At 40.1% G+C, this 17,642-nt stretch overlaps 1 protein-coding gene across 50 annotated transcripts in view; it reads right to left on the minus strand.

The window, feature by feature from the left end:
* The window catches only part of magi1b (membrane associated guanylate kinase, WW and PDZ domain containing 1b), a 150,595-nt gene that overhangs the window by 25,637 nt on the left and 107,316 nt on the right, over window positions 1-17,642 (minus strand). For 7 of the 50 annotated variants that reach the window (XM_085158493.1, XM_085158491.1, XM_085158492.1 and 4 more), the window contains exons 13-30: window positions 14,735-14,766; window positions 13,556-13,600; window positions 13,083-13,127; window positions 12,023-12,067; window positions 11,588-11,632; window positions 11,186-11,230; window positions 10,935-10,979; window positions 10,445-10,489; window positions 9,575-9,619; window positions 8,680-8,724; window positions 8,152-8,196; window positions 7,786-7,830; window positions 7,535-7,579; window positions 7,084-7,128; window positions 6,624-6,668; window positions 6,342-6,386; window positions 5,815-5,859; window positions 3,500-3,746 (exon numbers count right to left, since the gene is read on the minus strand). In XM_085158493.1, the coding sequence (XP_085014619.1) occupies window positions 3,500-3,746; window positions 5,815-5,859; window positions 6,342-6,386; window positions 6,624-6,668; window positions 7,084-7,128; window positions 7,535-7,579; window positions 7,786-7,830; window positions 8,152-8,196; window positions 8,680-8,724; window positions 9,575-9,619; window positions 10,445-10,489; window positions 10,935-10,979; window positions 11,186-11,230; window positions 11,588-11,632; window positions 12,023-12,067; window positions 13,083-13,127; window positions 13,556-13,600; window positions 14,735-14,766 (999 nt within the window). The remainder of the gene's footprint in view (window positions 1-3,499; window positions 3,747-5,814; window positions 5,860-6,341; window positions 6,387-6,623; window positions 6,669-7,083; window positions 7,129-7,534; window positions 7,580-7,785; window positions 7,831-8,151; window positions 8,197-8,679; window positions 8,725-9,574; window positions 9,620-10,444; window positions 10,490-10,934; window positions 10,980-11,185; window positions 11,231-11,587; window positions 11,633-12,022; window positions 12,068-13,082; window positions 13,128-13,555; window positions 13,601-14,734; window positions 14,767-17,642) is intronic. The other 43 variants (XM_085158488.1, XM_085158490.1, XM_085158496.1 and 40 more) reach the window with 43 other exon arrangements.

Below are 17,642 nucleotides of genomic sequence, written 5' to 3' on the forward strand. Positions count from 1 at the left end.
TGAGACAACCTTAGAGATGTTCAAATGGGCTACAGTGTTTCTCTTGTGAGGTGATGTGTGACACGCGATGCATCATTTGGCTATGCTGGAGTGCACCTTCCACCTGACCCCCCACCCTGAGTATGGCTAGTCACAGCACACTCGTAGCCATGAGGCAACCGTGTGTGTACACTAGTAACTCGAAAGGTGTCGCGATACAAAAGAGGCATCGCACAGCAGCGAGTGACAGCTCATGGTTAATGTAGCAGGGGAGACTGAAGCGAGCTCAGAGCCCAGAGGACAGGAGGAGATGATTTGCATGCGTGTGGCCTTATCCCATTGTACATAGGAGCTTCTTTGCTTTAAATACACGGCTTTGAATCCCCATATGAGTATGTGTGCATGCATTTCCATGGGCGCAGATGTGTTATGTGTGCAGACAAACATCTCTCAGGGAGATTTCCTTTTTTGCTCCAGCTGAAGCTGCTGCTGCCAAGGCCGCTAAAACCACTAAGAGAGGGTGGGGTGGCAGAAAGCATAAGCAGTGTGCTTCCAATCTGCTCCTTCAGTCAACACTTAAAATCCCCACGGAGCGCAGCTATCTCTTCCAATCTATCACAGGGTTACTGTGGAGGAACCGGAGGAGGAAAGAGTCAAAGGCTAACTGTCGCAATCTGCATCCGCACTCAGGAAGGTCAACTGCACACGCTGCTCCTGCCCATTAATAGACCAATAAGTGATCCCCACAGTGAGGCAACTGGGCATGTACGGATCAATATTTTCCCAAGATAGACGGCCCTATTCAAAGCTGTTACAAAAAAGGAGATAATATATATATATATATATATATTTTTTTAAAAACCCAAAATAATCATAATGAAGCCCAACAAAAGCACGAGCAAGCTTCCTCCGCTTTTACAGCAGGCTAATGCTGTGCGAGATTTTGGGACGTTTTCTTCCTGCAAATGGAAATCACTCCCTGCACGGTAAGTTTAAAGACCTTGATCTCGGCAGAGTTTTTCATTATAGTGAACGCTGCGTGGAAAAATGTCTCTGCCCAATTCAAGGCCTGAGCCCTATGGAGTGAGTTCTATGGAGAGAGCTCAATGAAGCGTGAGGAAGTGGAGGTTTTACACCTGCTGTTCCTCCCGTGCTGTTCAAGGTGTTTCTCCTTGTGACTCTATACCTCAGAGTGCTCAGCTTTCTCTTATATTTCTCTTTACATCCCCTTCAAATGTTTTGATCAACTGTCCTATTATTATTCTTTTTTTTTTGCTTTTCTAACTTTTTACCAGATCAAACTGGCTGGGCAATTTAGAAATCCCCTATTGGGATGTCATCATATGAGGGCGGGTATGTAGACAACATCCCTCCCGCCCTTGGTTGTGGATTCTTTCACTCCATTTCTATTATTGTTAATCATTTATTTATTACAAAATCAAATACTATTGACTCTGAACTAATCATGGCAGCTTTCCAACAGGTGTCTGAACCACTGCCTACGCTCAGCCCTTCATTTTTAATTCTTCTTCATAGCCATCTAAATAATGAAAATCCTCAACAAGTGCACCTGGAAAACAGATTAGATCTTTAAAAAAATAAATAAATGAAGAATAAAAAGCCTTTGCAGATTTCTCTCTTTCTGCTATCTTTTTCTTTTCTCTCTCTCTCTTTTTTTTTTAACTTGACAATGAATATGATGGTTATTCGTTTTAATTAGTGCAATCCCCTTGCTTTGCCAAGGCGGGGGGTGGGGAGATTTACAATCCGCCAACATCTACTCCACTCTTGCACTAATTATACACCATGTGCCTCTTAAGGGAAGTCTAAAATAAAAGTGTGTCAGTGGTGCTGTTGTCTGGCACTGGGTGAAAGCGGCAACTAGTAATTTTAGTTTCACTGGAGGCCTATACGTCTATAGCTAGTAACAAAGTAACAAAGTAGCATGCTAGCTCTTTTGGGAAATACTATTACTATTCAGTTTCTTGTGGAGTCTCAGTTTCAAAGATTGACACCACTTTGATAGCTGAATGCTAAATGTGAAAGAAAAGCCAATTAGCTTAGCTTGGGAAAAAAAAAACAAGAAGATGCTTGCCATGGCTATGCCAGAAAAAAAAAATACATGTACCTGTAGCCATAAAGCTAGATTCTAGTAATTTTACAAGACAGCCTCTATATACAAACAAATGTAAACGGCTTTCTTTATTAGCTAGGCTCCTCATCTACCATCACTGACATCTATCAGCAATTTTCCTTCAAGGCAGTGACGGAGTACATATGAAAATATGTAGGTGAATTAATTTTACATTCGACAATGTCCTCCCAATGTAAGGTTTATGCCCTAAATTAACAGTACTGATAACTTCCAAAATCTTTATTTATTTATTTATTTTTCTGTAATGGTAAATCCACCAGCATGCACAAGCTCTTTTATCTAAACCAGCAGTGGGGAACTCCAGGCCTCAAGGACCAGTGTCCTGCAGGTTTTAGATCTCACCCTGGGTCAGCACACCTGAATCAAATGATTAGTTCATTACCAGGCCTCTGGAGAACTTCAAGACATGTTGAGGAGATAATTTAGCCATTTAAATCAGCTGCGCTGGTTCAAGGACAGGTCTAAAACCTGCAGGACACTGGCCCTCGAGGCCTGGAGTTTGACACCCCTGATCTAAACCATATATTTAACCTCCTAGGACCTGGCATCCACATATGTGGACATCACATTTTGGGTTATTTAGACCAAAATACTCAATTTTGCTCTACAAGGGCCTGATATCCACTTACGAGGATATTATACTGCTACTGTTCTATCGAAATTTTAAACAAATATCCTCATATGTGGATCTCATTTTTCTTAGAAACAAAAATTAGGTAAAAAAAAAAAGAAAATCTGGTAATTCTTGGTTTTTACATTCATCAGGTCCCAATCAGACCAAATATCAAAGAGAAATTAAAAATGCATGCTGTGGAAGAGTTCGGGTCTTAGGAGGTTAATGCCAAATGCTTTAAATTCAATATTTTACATTAAAAAAAGCTGAAAAACATAGCAAAGCTCAATTACGGTCATTAATTTGCATCCCTGAACAGAAAAGTTTTACTGGTTGAACAGAACATCAGACTTTAAAAAAAATGTATATATAATTTCTGACTTCTCTGTGAAGTCCAGTGTGCCAGCTCAAATTTGGGTATAAAAATATGAATTCAATTTGTCATTTGCCTAATAAATAATAACAACAAACAAATTTCTTTGACAGACTCCTACAATATTTATGTTTTATTGTTTTATCACAGGCAGTATAATATATTTGTTAATCACGCTATGTGTAGTGAGGCATTTGAGTGCAAGCCAGTCTTTAGTAAAACATAAATCAATAAATAAATACAAATATCTGACCCAGCTTACTTACAAGCACAAAACGTTCCCCAAAATGAGCAGTACCACCAAGACACCAAGGGTCTGCACCGAGCCAATACCCCATGCTGCCCTCATCCAACCGCCACCAGAAATGAATATACTTACGCCTACTTTCATACATGCTCCTGGACTGGGCCCAAATCTTAAAGGGGTCCGGTTTTCTCTGGATGGTCCCGTCTCCTGGGGAGTCCTGGATTGGGAGTCCCGGCAAAGGCTGCGAGGGAGGTGGGGGCGCGTTGCTCTCACTGAGAGCGGGTGCCAGGGAAGAGTGCACAGGCGAGTCTGTGTGCGCGCTCCGGTGGCTGGAAACACTATGCTGGGAGCTGTTCTGGCTGTCCTTTCTTGACAACTGCTGTTGGAGAAGCAGATCAATATCATTTGACTGTTTCAAATCTTCTGCACAGGAGCATGGAAGCTGAACTCAAAAATGACTGACAGGAGGAGACAAACGCATTCAAAAAAAGAAAAAAAAGAAAAAAGAAAAAAGAAGGTTATTGCATCGTCAACAGCGGAATAGAAAATATGAATCTGGGTTGTGGTTTGTGAGAGGAGGAACAGGGACAGCGGAGACGTGAATACAGAGCAATTCTGAATTAGAGTTCAAAAAGATTAAACATGGCTTCTCCTTGGGGTGAAAGGAAGCACACTCTAAGAGTATTATGTCAACCATTGTCGTGTTGCTCCCTTATTTAACACAAAGAATAATCAAGCTGTTTTATGCAGAGAATTCTTTTAAAGCTAACAAAGAAGGAGGAAAAAAAAAAAAAGAAGACCTCAATGGTTTCTCATGATTAAGTCATTCAGCTATGGGAGGAAACACTGTGGAACTTACAAGAGTACATTGCCTATTCCTTTTGTTTAACAGAGTGGAATGTATTAACAAGGAGCTGCATTCCCTGCTGTATATGGAGGGATAGTCACAATGAATAAAGCACTCCAGGGGTTTAAAAAGAAGAGAGGACTTTACTGGTGAAGGTAGAAATGTAAAACTGCTTATAAATTGCCACTCGCCCCTCAATAACATGCGCACTTAAGCATCTGTTCGAGGATTCGAGCTGAGTAAACCTCACAATCCTGAGCTCAGGCACAAGTGCGCTGCGAGTATCGGTAAAGATCCCGTTTGTCATCCTTGTCACAGCATCTCTCCTTTGCAAGCACCACATCGTCACCATTGGTCTGCAAAATCTCCACTGCTGCGAAGAAGCCAGCGACGTGAAAGGGTTACGGGGCAGAGCTCGGGAAAGAAAGGCCGATATTTTAAGACGGTAAGCGAAAATGACAGCAGTTCAGTCTCTTCACGTCATGTGACTGCACATTACTTTGGACGCAGAGGACAAAAATATACCAGGAAAGGGTGGAGGCAAGTGGCTCGTCTGTTCTCGAATATCAAAGTGTTTGGCCTTCAAAGTGCAGTCATGTCTTCACACTCATTACTCGCTGAATCACTCTCCTACACCTCTGCAATTCATGTTTATATTCATCATCCTTGTTAGACATAAAATAAGCTTGATGCTTTAGCAAATATTAAGTCGGGGCTGTGGCTCCAGCTGGAATGCTTACTCTGCTGGTGTTGCAAAGAACCTCACTGGGTTTTGTGGTGTACTTTAAAAAAAAAAAATCAATAGAGTCATATACTTAATCAGAAATGCAGGTCGTGTTGATGGTAAAGTCAGACCTGAGGACTGATGAACCAAAAAAAAAAAAAAAAAACCCAGGCCAACCAATCTGTATTTTTTTCTTGTTGTTTGATGCACAGAAAGTCCAAATCCGATCCCCCTCTTAAATGAAAACAAATCTCCTATACTTGATGAATCTATTAGATTTTGACTTTCTGCAGTCATTGCGTGGTTCCTCAGTGGCCTGCGAATAGTTTAATACATGGTTTTGTGCTGCTCCAATAACTTATTAAAGAGACAGAAGATGGGAAGCGAGAGGCATTGGTAGGTGGGGCAATGAAAGCAAATCCTCGCTGCTTCCTAAGACTCAGCTCAGTCCTGCTTAACGTGACGCATCACTGGTTTAGCACACAACAACTTCATAACATAACATGCATTTAAAAAGCATACCCATCACCTCGATTATCTGCTATAGAAATCCCATTATAATCATATACCCAGCATTAATATCATCACACATCCCAATTATTTTCTTCCCAAGCTAACTGAAATCACATAGGGTGGTCTCTATATGTAGAAGCCAGTGGAAAATCATCCTGCAAAAGTATTCTATATTATACTATACTATTACTGTACTTTCACTCAGACACAGCTAATAGTGACTTGATGTTTTGGCACTGGCAACTTTTCCATCACCTCTGTTACGCTTTCAAGAACACCATCACCATTACCTAACTAGCACCACCATACATGACATCAATCTCCCACCAAAATTCTGTACTGTATCTAAATTATATCACATACCCTTCTAGAGTAATCGTTGTATGGAGGAGCCATCGCAAAATCATCCTGGAAAAAAAAAATGATAAAAAAAAATGAAAATTGCAAAAAAGCTCCTGAAATATCTGCAGAAAGTGGTTTAGGCATTGTCTCAACAAGGCATCAGATGGATAGCAGCTTCTTGGGTCGACAATCTGTTTATATTATACTCTACCCCAATATAAGGGCAAATTCTGGCTTTTAAAACAGCACACTTATAACTTGAATGATGGTCCCTATCTTATTAAGCCTTAAGGACAAGGCATCTAAAACAAATTGAACATTTTAGCTCTGTCCTGCTATGGCACCAATAGTTTTTCTGCAACACCCAATCAGCCTCAGATATCCAAACATGTTAAAAACATTATGATTTTTTTCACATTTATCAGTGGGAAGTTGTTCATCAGCTCTATTATCTGCTGTAAGAATTCAATCACTGTTATCAACCCATCACCGTTATCCAAGCCGGTCATTCCCAAAACCTTCACCTTCTCTAAACAAAGATCACATACCCTCCTTCCATAAGCTCTGTACCGAGGATCCATCTCAAAATCATCCTGCAAAACAAAATTGGCAATCACAGATTGAGTCTACAAAGTGCTTTAATAATCAAAGTTCTAAACTTCGAGCATTTTAGCCTCATACACTAAACGCAATGTTAAACATTATGCAATGCTAAAATGATCATTGGCACCTTTTTCATTGTGTCATTTATCAGCCTAGGATTATGAAACCAACACCAATATCACAACTTATTTCTAAAGCCTTCATCCCATCTGAACAATATCACATACCCTCCTACTGTTATCTGTGTATGAAGATTCCACATCAAAATCATCCTGCAAAACAAAAAAAAGTTTAGCTCCTTGACTCTTTATTGAAGTCTCTTGATCTTGTAATATGTGCAGAATTTGGTTTAGCATTTGAAGGGCATCATCAAACGCAATGTTAAACATTATGCTAAATATTATGTAAGGTGGGACGCTAAAATCAACATGTGTCATTCAGTATTAGTGGTGCTGTCACAGATATACACTATATCTGTCCATATGTACTACTAAATTAAGAGCAATAACTATATTGCAGGGCCTCACATACATAACATCTTGCATTAAAATATTCTGTTGAAACTTCATGCATTATACCCATGATCTTTGGCACCATGCCCATTCCCTCTATTGTTTTTATGAGCACCATCTATGCACACGAGGTTATTCGCAAAAAGTTTCAATGTATCTAAATGACATCACGTACCCTTTTTCTGTTATCTCTGTATGGAGGAGCCATCGCAAAATTATCCTGAAAAATATATTTTTTTAAATGAATACAAATGAATACCAAAGAAGCTCCTGAAATACATGCAGAATGTGGTTTGGCAATAACTTGCTGAAATAAGCTATCTGGGTAGTAGCATTGGTTGCTTCCAAAAAAAAAAAAATGTAAAAAATGCATTATTGTGTACAATACAATCATGAACACTTATTTTTAAATTGTGTGCTTGTAGTGAGATAAATGTTCCTCTCTGTTATTGAGCCTGAAGGATGCAATATCCCCCCAAAAATTCAAAGATTAGCTGTGTCATGCTAAGCTGCCAACATCATCACACAACCAAAGAGTAAATACAGTAAAAACATTATGCATTAACACAGTTATCATTGGGAGGTTAATCCTAAAATCTTCACGTCATGTAAACAGCATCACATACCCTCCTAATGTTCTCTCTATATCGAGGACCCGGCTCAAAATCATCCTGCAAAACAATATTGGCAAACACATTTTCAGTTACATACAGTCTGCAGAATCCCTCTATTAAAATAGGCATTACATCATGGAGCATTTACACTGCTCTCCCAGGCACCTTATCCATCACTTCTCTTGTGAGCTAAGAATTATAGAACCACCACCAGTGACGGCTCATTCCTAAAACCGTCACCCCATCTAAACAATAACACATACCCTCCTAGTGCTATCTGCGTATGAAGATGCCACCTCAAAATCATCCTGCAAAAGAAATAGGCAAACATGTCCAGTCTAATAATGCCTGAATGACACTTCTAAACTGCAACAAGGCCAGTGTAGCACCCGAGCTCCATGCTATGGCTCCATGCTCATGTAATATGTACATTTATGTAGCACAGCATTAACAGTCATAAGTAGTTTGTTGAGTCACACATAATATCTTTCTGTGTGAGGCAATTTAAGCCTGAATGCATTAAAATATGATCACTTTGTATTAACATTATAAGAATACCATCTCTATCATCTGCCCAGCACCAGTATGATTACACCTCACTCTCAAAAACTTTAAATGACATCACGTACCCTTCTTCTATAATCTCTGTTTGGAGGAGCCACTGCAAAATTATCCTGGAAAATAATAATAATATAAAAAATTAATACAAAAAAAAGCTCCTGAAATACGTGCAGAATGTGTTTTGGCAATAACTTGCTGAAATAAGCAAGGCTGTCTTTTAAAGCACATTATCTGGGTTTGGCATTGGTCGCTTCACAAAAAAATCATAATTTTTGTGTACAATACAATCATGAACACTGACTGTTACATTATGTGCTTGTAGTGAGATAAATGTTGCTCTCTGTTATTGAGCCTGAAGGATGCAATATCTCCCCAAAATTCAAAGATTAGCTGTGTCATGCTAAGCTGGCATCAGGCCTGACTATATTTTATTGTCTTTATGGACTACAGAATTAACGGCAATTTAGTTTTTGTATCGCACACAGACAACATCACACAAGTAACCAGTAAATAAAGTAAGAAAATAATGCATTAACACATTTATCATTGGCAGCTTAGTCCAAAAATCTTCACGCCATGTAAACAGCATCACATACCCTCCTAATGTTCTCTCTATATCGAGGATCTGGCTCAAAATCATCCTGCGAAGCAAAATTAGCAAACACATGTTTAGACTATAGGACCCTTTTATATTAGGAGGGTTCTATCTTAGTTCAGCAACTAGACTTTTTGCAATGTATTCATGATTGTGTAACATAGGCAGATTGTAGTTTGCTAACATCTTGCTAAAATAAGCAAGGTCTTCCATTAAAAAGCATCATCTCAATGATGGCATTCATTGCCACAACTGAGAAGCTAGCATTTGAACTCTAAATGGCTCCTTCCTTTTTAACATGATGGTATCGGCCTCAAACAGAAATGTTAAAGTTTAACTCTGTCACCAGCAGGAATGACTCATGTTCAGTGTCTTTATGCACTGTAACATAAGGAGTCATAATTTCTTTGAGGTGTGACACATAAATAGCCTCATACACTAAACGCAATGTTAACCTCCTAAGACCCGAAGTCTTTCATGGCATGCATTTAAATTTATTCTTTGCCATTTGGGTTTATTGGGACCTGATGAATGTAAAAACAAAGAATTACCAGATTTTTTTTTTTTTTACCTAATTTTTGTTTCTGAGAAAAATGAGATCCACATATGAGGACATTGGTTTTAAATTTCAATAGAACAGTGGCAGTATAATGTCCTCGTAAGTGGATATCAGGCACTTGCAGAGAAAAATTAAGTATTTTGGTCTAGACATCCCAAAATGTGATGTCCACATATGTGGACGCCAGGTCCTAGGAGATTAAACATTATGTAATGCTAAAATGATCATTGGCACCTTTTTCATTGTGTCTTTTGTCAGCTCAGGATTATGAAACCACCATCAATATCACAATAACTCATTGCTAAAACCTTCACCCCATCTGAAGAATATCACATACCCTCCTACTGTTATCTGTGTATGAAGATTCCACATCGAAATCATTCTGCAAAACAAAAAATTGGCAAAGACATGGTCTGTTAGACACAGTCTACAGGGTCTTTCTAACAATATCAGAAAGAAAGATCTGCACTGGAACCAGCCCAGTTTAGCACTTGGCATTTTTGATATAGAGTCATGCTTGTGTCCTTTGTTATTTCAGCATTGTCTTGCTGAAATAATTTAAGACTTTCTTGACCCTGCCTTGAATATTATCTGTGAGAAGAATCCACATCAAAACCATCTTGCAAAAACAAATTGGCAGCCATGTTCTGTCAGACAAAGTTCAAGCAGGCAAAGTTTAGCTCCTGGACTCTTTATTTAAGGCCTCTTGATCTTGTAATATGTGCAGAATTTGGTTTAGCATTTAATGGGCATCATCATGATGGTGGGATATGTTCCTCTAAAACCTAGATATGTTGTTCAGCATTGGTGGGGCCGTCACAGATATACACTTATACATTGCAATACCATCATGAATGATAACTTGAACTGTATGCCGATAACAAGATGAAAGGTTTCCGTTTCATTTAGCCTGACGTTACAGCAACCAAAGGGAGTCTTAGTGCTGTTCTGAAAAATCAGCAGCAGGCCTAAATTGGGTTCACTGTCCTTATGTACTACTAAATTAACAGCAATAACTAGAATGCAGGGCCTCACATAAACAGCATCTTGCATTAAAATATTCTATTGAAACCTCATGCATTAAACCCATGATCTCTGGCACCATGCCCATCCCCTCTATTATCTTTATAAGAAGACCACACTGTGCCATCTACGCACACAAGGTCATTCCCGAAAAGTTTCAATTTGCCTAAATGACATCACGTACGCTTATTCTGTTATCTCTGTATGGAGGAGCCATCGCAAAATTATCCTGAAATAAGAATGTGCAGAATGTGGTTTGGCATCGTCTTGCTGAAATAAGCAAGTCCCTCCTTTAAAAGGAATGATGTGGATTGCTCTAAAACCTATACATATTATATTGTAATCCAATACTGTCACAGAAACGGCTTTTTAAAACGATTTGTTTTTAATGAGATTGATAGTTCCTCTCTTAATTAACCTTGAAAAACATTCAAACTTCAAAGTTTACCATTGTCCTACTAAGCTAACAGCCAGCTTGACTTTGGTTAACTGCCTTTGTGTACTACAGAATTAACAGTCATATTTACTTTTTCTGACAACCAGACAGTTAGTGAAACCAGTATGGATGAACATGATTATCACTGACAGCTTGTTCATTGGTTTCATCTATTATAAGAATACCATAACCATTGACATCAATAATACTTCCACCACCTCTGAATAATATCACATACCCTCCGAGTGTTATCTCTGTATGGAGGACCCGGCTCAAAATCATCCTGCAAAACAATATTGGCAAACACATTTTCAGTTACATACAGTCTGCAGAATCCCTCTATTAATAAAGGCATTACATCATGGAGCATTTACACTGCTCTCCCAGGCACCTTATCCATCACCTCTCTTGTGAGCTAAGAATTATAGAACCACCACCAGTGACGGCTCATTCCTAAAACCGTCACCCCATCTAAACAATAACACATACCCTCCTAGTGCTATCTGCGTATGAAGATGCCACCGCAAAATCATCCTGCAAAAGAAATAGGCAAACATGTCCAGTCTAATAATGCCTGAATGACACTTCTAAACTGCAACAAGGCCAGTGTAGCACCCTTGTACATATTACATAAATGTAATATGTACATTTGTACATATTACATGTACATATTACATAAATGTAATATGTACATTTATGTAGCACAGCATTAACAGTCATAAGTAGTTTGTTGAGTCACACATAATATATTTCTGTGTGAGACAATTTAAGCCTGAATGCATTAAAATATGATCACTTTGTATTAACATTATAAGAATACCATCTCTATCATCTGCCCAGCACCAGTATGATTACACCTCACTCTCAAAAACTTTAAATGACATCACGTACCCTTCTTCTATAATCTCTGTTTGGAGGAGCCATTGCAAAATTATCCTGAAAAACATTTTTTTAAAAAACATGAATACAAAAAAGCTCCAAAATACATGCACAATGTGGTTTGGCAATAACTTGCTGAAATAAGCAAGGCTGTCTTTTAAAGCACATTATCTGGGTTTGGCATTGGTTGCTTTACAAAAAAAATTATCAATCATGAACACTTATTTTTAAATTGTGTGCTTGTAGTGAGATAAATGTTCCTTTCTGTTATTGAACCTGAAGGATGCAATATCCCCCCAAAATTCAAAGATTAGCTGTGTCATGCCAAGCTGCCAACATCATCACACAACCAAAGAGTAAATAGAGTAAAAACATTATGCATTAACACAGTTATCATTGGGAGCTTAATCCTTAAAATCTTCACACTATGTAAACAGCATCACATACCCTCCTAATGTTCTCTCTATATCGAGGATCTGGCTCAAATTCATCCTGCGAAGCAAAATTGGCAAACACACATTATCCTGGTCAGTTTAGCTCCTGGACTCTGATGACAGAGCCATGGTTATGTAACATTTACAGAGTGTAGTTTGCTATCAACTTGCTTTAATAACAAGAGGCTTTCTTTAAAAGTCATGATCGGGATGGTTGCTCCAAAATTTGCATATATAATGTATCATTGGAGCTGCTCTCACAGATGTGTGGATCAGCCATACTGTATGTAATAGCACCATCATGAGTGCTGGCTTTTCAACAGCACACTGATAATGAGATCAATGGTTCATTTCATATTCAGCAAGAAGGACCAGCATTCAGAAGGTCCAAAGCATGTTCTGTCACACCTAAGCAGCCTTGTAGAGCTGAAATGTATCATGCAATAACACCAGCACTACTGGCAGTTTATCCATAACCTTTACTATTTGCTAAGGACACCAGAACCATCATAAACCCACCACAGCCTAAACCCGTTCTAAACATGATCACATACCCTACTAGTGTATTTTCTGTAAGGCTGATCCAGCTCAAAATCATCCAGCAAAACAACCAACCCCCCCCCCCCCCCCCCCACCCAACAAAAAAAAAAGAAGAAAGAAAACATGCTCAGTTTACAGACTCTTTCTCACAATGCTGCAAGCAGGTCAGCACCTGGACTCTTTAAAAAGAGAGTCCTGCTCATATAATATGTGAGGAATGCCGTGCATTATTTTGCTGAAATAAGCAAGGGCTTTCTTAAAGAAAAAAGAAAAAAAAGGGGCATCATCAAGATTGTGTCATGTGTTGCTCTGAAATATGTTTTTGTTCTTCAGCATTACTGGTGCTTTGAAAGACGTGAGGATTACTCCTGCACAAATGCACATGATTGTAAGCTTTTGAACTGTGTGCTGATAACAAGATGGATGGTTTCTCTCTTATTTAGCCCGAAGGTACAGCACCCAAAAGGAATTTTAAGTTTTACCAGTTTAGCTCAGTCAAACCTTCTCCCCATCTTAAAAAAAACATCACATACCCTCCTAGTGTAAACTCCGTATGGAGGATCCAGCTCAAAATCATCCTGTAAAATGAAATTGGCAAACACGTTTTGTTAGACACTGTCTACAGGGTCTTTCTGGTAATACCTGAAATAAAGACTTTTGAACTGTACGCTGATAAAACGATGGATGGTTCCCATCTCATCTAGCCTGAAGATACGGCACCCAAAAGGAATTTTAAAGTTTAGCTCTGTACTGCTCTGTCACCTGCAGACTCATGTCTTTATGCACTGCATTATGTAGTGACATAAGAGTCATGATTTGATTTGTCACACATAAATAGCCTCGTAAGCCTAAACACAATGTTAATGTTAAACATTACGTAATGCTATAATTATCACTGGCAGCTTATCCACCACCTCTTTTATCAGCTAAGGATTATCAAACCAACACCAATAATATCATAACACCTCTCTAAAAACCTTCCCACCAACTAAACAATATCACATACCCTCCTACTGTTATCTGTGTATGAAGATTCCACCTCAGAATCATCCTGCAAAACAAAATTGGCAAATACATGGTCTGTCAGACACAGTCTACAGGGTCCTTTGAATAGTGCCACCAAGTAAAATTACTGAAAACATTCTGGTAGCTCACTGCCCAGACTGTCCTGTATTTATAAAACAAAGTTTTGGTTATTCATAGATTTTTCTAAAAGTTGGTTATAGATAAATATTTAAAAAAGAAAGAAATTAGTAGTAGATAGAAAAGCTCCTCTGTTTTTTTTTTTACTAACATTTAACGGTTTATGTTTTACGTAACTGCTTTGGTGTAGTGAGAATGGCAATGGTGAAAGTCTTTAAGCTGTAAAACTTATGAAAATACAGTTAAAAGTTTCATTCACATTTTCCCTTCCAGTGGGCTAGATTGGAGTCTTTGCTAGGCCATTTCCGCCCCCCTCGCCTTATGTTTAACATCGCTTCTCTATAAAACTGTATAATATCCTGCACCTTTAGTGGTGCCTACACAGTGGGGGGGCTTACCCATGCTGTGCGTACTAATACACTCCAATACCATCACGAGTGACGCTTGAACTGTACCACTTATGCACGGCTATGAGAATACCATTAACTACCCAGCGCTAATACTACAGCACCATCATTTCAAAAGCACCACTGCATATCCTCCTAGTGTAATCTCTGTATGGAGAGTCAAAATCATCCTGCAAAACAATATTGGCAAACACGTCCTCAGTTGCAAAGTCTACAGGGGTCTCTCTTTTAATAAAGACATTACAGGATGGAGCGGTCTCTCAGCTGTGATCATACATCAATGCTCACACTGCAAACTTAGCACCCAGTGCGATGCGATCATCGGCGTGTTAACAACCCAGCTCACGCGGTGCATCAAAGCTCCTCGTCCCATCCCCCGTCAGAAGGGGGGGTGGGGGGGGGGGTGATGTGAAGCTACAGGAATCCACCCCCGCACGGTACAGTATCCCATGTCCACAAACCGACCCACAACATGAGCACAAGTTGCAGCGCACAGAGGGGAGTTAGAGATGAGGTGGGAAAGGGAGAGGTGATGATATTGAGACATCCCTCAGAAAGACGCACACATGTGGTTAGAGGACTGAGGTGGACAGAGGTGGATGGATGTAAAAATTAAGATTAAAACAACTACTTACCAGTTTAGGGCTCTTCTTTGCAGGTGCCACTCCTGTGAAGCCAGACAGAGAAACGGAAGGAAAAAAAAGAGAAAGAGAAAAATGTTACCAAAGGAGTTAGAACATTTATTTCACATTAAAATAAAGGGAAAATTAAAAAAAAACAAAACATGGGTGGGGGAAAAAAGATTAACGCAGACTCCCCAACATTGTCACAACAGAGCAAATCTAGCTCTCGTCTCATTCTCTTTCCTTTCCTCTCTTTCCCTGCTTGATTTCATTCGCTCGCCCAACCGTGGCTTACGTTTTGGAGGAGGGGGGTGTGGGGGAGGTGGGGAGCAGGCAGCGCGATCTATCTGCATCGCTGCCGCGGCCAGCGTTTTGGCTTGACTGGTGCGGCAGAAGAGCGCGGCCAGCGCCGGGGGGCTAAGCCAGCGCTCTCGAGACCCTGGCTACCCAACGGAGGCGCGCACAAGTGAGCGTGTGTTTGAGGGAGGACGAGTGAGAGTTAAGGGGAAAGACAGGATCCTGGAAAGCACCTAAAGCCGGCGAATAAAAAGAAGATTGTCAAAGAGGAGAAAAGCAAGCTTTGCTCTGGAGTTCCTGGCCGTAGCATTACCCATGGAGAAGGAGTCCAAGATATTGAACATTAAATTATAGGCAACCGTCAGTTCCCCTCTTACTGAGACCATCTTCCTGTGTCCGCTGAGCACCGCGCTCCGCTGTCAAAGGCTCCAACATCTATAGGCAGTTGGCACGTCCTCCCAGTCTTTCCCTTCCCTGCTGCCTTTTCCTTTTTTTCCTGTCCCTGTTCCTTTCTCTCTCTCTCCCTCTCTCTCTCTCTTACTTCACTGCACACTGTCCTCCCTCCCTCCCTTTTCTTCCCTCAGCATCATCACCCTCCCTCCCTCCCTCTTCTTCTTCTGTACGCTCCATCCCAGCCTCCCCTCCCACCCCCACATGCTGGTAAACATCTATGCAGCTACACATGCACTCTCACAGGCAGGCTTCTGACACAAATCAAGGTGTGCTTAAAGTATGACAGCCACGCTGCTTCTGCCCAAGTGAGCAGTGACCAGAAAATATCGATTGCAGCAAGATCGTTGTACCCGACAAAGCGCGCACACAGACGGAAAAGACTGACAGATTACTGAAATACCAACACAGCTCAGCTCCGACTAGGTAAATGCGCTCCTTAAACACATCGCTCCCTCCCTCGGCTCTGCGTGAAAAAAGCGGCAGCGTGAAGTCACGGATATGAGAACGCGTGGAGGAGTGTGTGAAAGAAAGAAAATACAAGAAGTGTGGTTTTATTTCCATCTACAACGTTATAGTTCAGCAGCGAGTGGAGTGCTGGCCAAACACACGCTCCTCTGACATACAAAAGATGTGTTAAAGCACGCACAAGAGTAGGCTGTGCTTCATCTGCGAAAATGGGCCACTACTGTGTGTCAATCCTTTAGGGAAGCTGAGAGGATAACATCTTACATACACACACGCACACACACGCTCGTCTTCTTTATCTCTCAGACATCTGGGTTCATTCACAACTGACAGCTCCAGCTGTGATGCGTCTGCAGTTCTTCCTTCTTTCCCCACTACTCCCCTTTTCAAATCGATAGGAATCATTCATTCAGAAGTGCGAAACAATCTGATAAAAAAAAAAAAAAAAAGGATGCATACTAGACATAATCCCACTGAATCCCAAGGTTTTCTCTTTGGACCGAGGAGGCTGTCAGTCAAGGACTCAGGACAGTGTTTTACTATCCTTCATCTGTCCACTGCAATTGATCTGCCGCTGCTCCCTCTCAGTGCCTCTTAGCGGCTCTGCAGCCACACAAAATTCAGAATTTCATAATGTGCAGCACATGTTTTTTGCTTGCTTTCTTTGATTAACAGCTTTAAAAATTGAAAGACAAACTGAATATGTTTGTTATTTAAACAATAACAACATGACAGGCATTCATTTTTGATATTTCTAGTCTTTTAATGATGCTGTACTCGATAATTAGTTGAAAGATACTCTACTAGGTGTTTTGACAAGCGTGCCACAACTTCCTCAGTCTTTTGTTGCCTTTGTCTCAAAACTCACTTAAACATCAAATTCCAGTTTAATAGAATGAAATCTGCAAGTGCATCAATTCCATTTAGAGTTTATGCTTTTGTTTCATATTCCAACTTTTTGGAGAAACTACATCGGATAGGAAAAACTGAGATAAATCAATTATTGAAATAAATGTCGGTTTCAATCATAAAGCAAATAAAAACAGGGAAAACACAACTGTGCAAAGGTTAGCTTTACATCTGTGGGCGTCTCTCAGATCAGACCTCCGGCCCTAATTACACGCACGAGGAGGGAAAGAGCATTTTTAGACAGGTGGGCAATTTGGCCTGGCCGGCAGACTGACAGCCTGAGTGAGAGAGCTCAGCTAAATCCTCAGCGCCTCCAGCTCTCAAATAATGGACCAGAACCACTGTGGGCCCTTTTTCATTTCATTTTACTCTGCTTACCAAATTTTAAACACGAGTGGCACGAGACTCTTTTGTAAGAGCCAATAATCCAATTACTAGGATTTTTCTTTTTTATGATTGAAGATATCAACAGAGCGGCGTGAATTTCAAAGACAGGAAAGTAATGAACTCTACTGCATCTTTGAGGACTGTGACAGATTAATTTAAGTGGCTTGAAGTAGTACTTTTGTTTGACTGCCAGAGGAAATAAAACACATGAAGTTGAGGGAAGATGACTTGGTTTTCTTTTCATATGAACACCCTGAGTTTACCATGACAAAGAATTTTAGGCGAAAACTAGCACAGTTTAAAGTAAGAATTGTTACCAACAGAATCAATACATACAAATCGAAGCACTGACACACCAAGTCAAAATCTGTGTGCAAAAAATTCAGCAAAACAAGCTGCCAAAGGTGGG

The sequence above is a fragment of the Neolamprologus multifasciatus genome, chromosome 5 (genome assembly GCF_963576455.1).
Source record: "Neolamprologus multifasciatus chromosome 5, fNeoMul1.2, whole genome shotgun sequence".
Lineage (NCBI taxonomy): Eukaryota > Metazoa > Chordata > Actinopteri > Cichliformes > Cichlidae > Neolamprologus > Neolamprologus multifasciatus.